General features: G+C 31.9%; 1 protein-coding gene across 1 annotated transcript; it reads left to right on the forward strand.

Moving 5' to 3' along the window:
• The first annotated feature begins 658 nt into the window (after window positions 1–658).
• Window positions 659–4,354, forward strand: LOC107861005 (GDSL esterase/lipase 7). The gene is made up of 4 exons (XM_016706415.2): window positions 659–1,350; window positions 2,460–2,708; window positions 3,424–3,676; window positions 4,039–4,354. The coding sequence occupies exons 1-4, from the start codon at window positions 982–984 to the stop codon at window positions 4,251–4,253; spliced, it is 1,086 nt and encodes a 361-aa protein (XP_016561901.2). The 5' UTR covers window positions 659–981; the 3' UTR covers window positions 4,254–4,354.
• The last annotated feature ends 231 nt before the right edge of the window (window positions 4,355–4,585 follow it).

The following is a 4,585-nucleotide window of genomic DNA, read 5'->3' on the forward strand; positions in this document are numbered from 1 at the left end:
TCTCAAACAATAATGGTGAATTCCACCATCAAATTCTCTACCCAAAAATAATCATACAACCTCACAGTCATATTTCCTCCATTAATTTCATACACGAAATTTATTTTCCGATTTACCGTCCATCCACCATAAATTACAATTTCTACCACCACTCAATCATGCACAACAATTTTTTCAAGGAGAACATCACCATCCTTCATCTTTAAAAGCATTCTAAACTGTCAAACCTCAATATGACACTCGATATCTGTTAATTGAGTATAAATGGTCCTTCATTGGACCAAATGAGATTTTTTAAGAAAACAGTCAATTGGTTCGTGATATTCTAGCCATTTAATTGTTGCACTGTCATTTGACTCCAAATTTAACGTTAATTCTAGTCAAAAGATTAATAAAAATATCATTTCCCTCAAAGATAAAACTGTAGCGGATTAGTTTTAACTTGAATGCTATCGGTTATTAATTTATGCCTCTTATAGAAGGAAAATTATCAGAAAAAAAAGGAGTAACAGAAAATTAACATAGAGCGAAAATTGGTGTGTAAACTAAGAGGTATATATATAATTTTGCGTACACCTTTGCTTCACACTTTGTCATTGAGTTTTTTTTCTCAAAAAATACTAAAGATAAAGGAAGAGAAATGTACCAAGCAATCTCTCTCACGGTCTCACGTTTTTATTCCCCTCCTTCCTCAACTTTTTGCTTTCAGTCACGACGAAGGATATTTTATTTTTGCTTTATCATTGATGGTGTAGGCAAATGAGTTATATAGAGTCAAATTTTGGAGGGAGAAAACGTGGAGATCGTGTAAATTTGTTAAAAAGAAGACAAAAGTAAGTAACAAACTCCAAATTACTATCATACATCTCATGCATGCCATCCAGCAAATCACGCTAATCAGTATTAATTTCTTGCCTTTTAAAGTCCATTATATCTCCTCAATTCATTAACAAAATCTTGATTATACACAACAATATAGTTATGGAGATATTCAAGTGTCAAGCAATCTTGATTATAGTATTATTGTTGTATGTTGAGTCAGTGAAATCAGAAATTCCTCTAGCACCAGCACTATATGTTTTTGGGGATTCAATATTTGACAGTGGAAATAATAATCTTTTGCCAACTTTAGCTAAGGCTGATTTCAAACCATATGGTTCGAATTTTAACGGAGGCAGAGCTACTGGAAGGTTTACAAATGGAAAAACTGTTGCTGATTTTATTGCTGAATTTCTTGGACTGCCTTTTTCTCCACCCTATGTGAGATTACGAAGAGGATCAATTAAACTCACAGGGTTGAATTATGCATCTGGATCGTGCGGTATTTTACCTTATACAGGAAACTTCCTTGTAAGATTGATATACTACTCAATTCATTCGTGTTTACTTCATGTTTTCTTGTTTTTATTTTGTTACTTTGGTATGCTTTATTTACTATCAGATGATTTAAAAGTAATTATAATATAATAATTACATGGTCTGAAATAAGCTCAATTAGAGTCTTAAAGCTCTATCGGACTTCCCCTTAGTTTACCGATTGAAGGAAACCTAGTATGGATTCTAACAAATATTTTATTGGTCAAGTGTGCCAGGACGCTAGCTGCAACAAATTAAAAGAAAACACTAACAAGTAACAAAAGGAATTTGTCGAGGCGTAAGTCGTAATAGTTAATTTCACGAAGCTGTTACTCCCTTGTCTTGAGATGGAGTTTGTCAGGTAGTGAAGTAGTCTATAAAGGTTAATAAGACTTGTGTTAAGCAAGTGAAGTAGTCAAGTCAAAAAAGCAGGAAGTGATTTTCATTTAATCAACGGAATCAATTGTACTTTCACAGATGTGGACCAACAATCACAAAGTACCTTTGTATAGGGTGTAGCTACTACTACGGCCCAATTTTGAGATTAATTCAATAATTAAACTCTTTAAATAATGATCTTATTTATGTCATTTCTCTTGACCAATACACTTTCAAGAATCACTTAGACCCTTGACCTTTTTTCTCAAAAAAGACACCTTGAAGAGTCACTTAGCCCTATGACTTGATCACTTAGCCCATTACGTTTTGCAAATAAGTTTTTTTTTTTTTTAATAAAAATATCATGGTTGAGCATCCTTGACTTAATTAAGAAAAGTTTCTAGTATTAACATCAATTGTGGTGAGATGGTTTAGTATTCTTCACCCTTTATCAAACGGTCATTTCAAGCCTATGGAATTGAGAAAAAGTCCATTGGGAGCATTGTTCAAAATAAGTCCTGCAATACGCGAAATTAAATTTAGTCAGGGCTCAATGTGGATATATCAAACACCAAGTGAGACAAAAAAAAAAGGTGAAAGTAGTTTACTTCGAAAATAAGACCTGTAACATGTCAATAGCAGTAATATTATCAATTAGAAAATAAATATACTGTAGTCTAAATAGTCCAACTTAATTATGATTTTGTTTTCTTGATTTTTGGTAGGGCAAGTGCCTACATTTTTCTGAGCAGGTTGATTTATTCCAACGAACGGTGAAGCGAGAATTACCTAGACAATTTGATGATCCTGAGGAACTTTCTAGTTATTTGTCAAGGTCAATTTTTCTCATTTCAACAGGCAGTAATGACTACGTAAACAACTATCTACAACCAAATTTGTATGGCACAAGCAAGGACTATACTCCTGAGTCATTTGCTAAACTTCTCATTAATGTACTTTCACAACAATTTCAGGCAAGTCTTTCATAGTATTAATTACATTGATTTAAGAATTTGCAGACATCTATTTATAATTTCGTTCAGAAAGAACTTACTCGTAATAAATCATATGAGTTTTAAGTTGTATGTACTAATGGCTAAACAATATTTAAATGATTAGATCATTTGAAAAGTAATTGCAACTATTATAGTAGTATGTTTGGCCAAGTTTTTAGAAAGTAATAAGTGCTTATTGATTTTTTTGGGTAAAGAACTTTTAGAAAATTTGGCTAATTAAGTTGCTCTAATATTAGCAAAAGTCTTTTTCAAATTGATTAGTCAGATACAAATTAATATTCCAATTAAAAATATATTTTTGAAAGACTAATACTTTACAAATAAGCTGTTTTTAAACGAGAAATGAAAGCTAATAACCTTAAAAATAGACGATTTTAAACTTTTGACCGACCACCGCTTGCCTTATGGGAAAACCTTCAAGGTCAGAAGTTATTGACTTGAAGTTTTGTTAACGTGGCAAACAAGGTCAAAAGTTCAAGACCATCCACCTCTAAGATCATTCTTATAAATCATCTAATTTTAAAAGTTTGACCAAACAAACTATCACTAAATATTTATCGATCTATAATTTAAAATAAATACCCATGCGCTAACAAATTAACTTGCTATATCAGTTAAATCCATATATAAGTATTTGACATGAATAATATTTTTGTGTGTGTGATTTGTGTAGAGGTTATATGAGCTAGGAGCAAGAAAGGTGATAGTGTTCGAGATAGGACCAATTGGTTGCATTCCATCATTTACTAAAAAGCTTAGCCACAATGAACGTTGCGCTGAAACATACAACGATCTCGCAGTAATGTTCAACAACCAGCTGAGTGACATGCTCAAAAATTTCACTTCGACCCTCCCTGGCTCCACCTTTATTCTTGGACATGCTCACTGGCTTGGCTACGATGCCATCATCAATCCTTTTACCTACGGTAATATACCTTATGAAAGAGGTTAATTTTACGAATGGTCATTTAATTGTATCACTCTACTATGAAATAAAATCATAAAACTATATAAAATACTACTTGTTAAGCTGTATAAAATTGTAACGCCATCTCGTCATCAACACATTGAACCATATCCACATCATACCACATTACATATGTTCCCCATATCTCTCTCAATTTTATTTTACCTCCATTTACTTCACACTTTTTCATTTTTCAGATGAAGATTGAAGTTTATAAGCAGACATAATATAAGATATAGAAATAACATGTAACAATGTGTAGGTTTAAACAAATACGATTTCTTGAAAGAAAATTTAAACAAATATTTTTGTATTTTGTAGGTTTAATGGATCCAAGTAGTCCGTGTTGCGTCACTTGGGGAAATGGGACATCAGCTTGCATACCAGAACTTGTGCCCTGTCGAGATGCAGATAAACACTATTTCTGGGATGGTTATCATCTTACTGAAACAGTGTATAGAGTTATTGCCACTAAATGTTTCAATGACACATCTGTTTGTATCCCAAATAATATTAAGGAACTTGTGGAAGGTTAATAAGAGACTTTTTGTTTCTTTTTCCTTTAAGAAAAGAAAAAGTTTGTATATGCAGTTAGTACAAGAATCGTTATAAAGTTTTAAGAATTTTTCTGCCCTGATTCAGCAGTTCCCTGATTTTACATAAATCCCAACTAGCTAATCCATAATTACATCCTATTTCAATTTTTTTTGGAAATTTTGTAAAATTTCAGTTTTTAGATTTTCATATATATAATATTAAAAGAGAAGCATGATTGATGTCACATCTTAAGAAACAATTAATTCGTTGTAATTATGGATAGTAACGGTAATTAACTCATTTAAGGAGTAATTTACTCTGCAGATATTCT

Source organism: Capsicum annuum, chromosome 2 (genome assembly GCF_002878395.1).
Source record: "Capsicum annuum cultivar UCD-10X-F1 chromosome 2, UCD10Xv1.1, whole genome shotgun sequence".
Classification (NCBI taxonomy): Eukaryota; Viridiplantae; Streptophyta; class Magnoliopsida; order Solanales; family Solanaceae; genus Capsicum; species Capsicum annuum.

Excerpts from the sequence above, each read along its gene's own strand:
- LOC107861005 (XM_016706415.2), top strand. The coding sequence starts at position 982 with ATGGAGATATTCAAGTGTCAAGCAATCTTGATTATAGTATTATTGTTG. Across the intron at positions 2,709-3,423 it reads TACTTTCACAACAATTTCAG|AGGTTATATGAGCTAGGAGC; the intron begins GCAAGTCTTTCA and ends TGATTTGTGTAG. Across the intron at positions 3,677-4,038 it reads CATCAATCCTTTTACCTACG|GTTTAATGGATCCAAGTAGT; the intron begins GTAATATACCTT and ends TGTATTTTGTAG.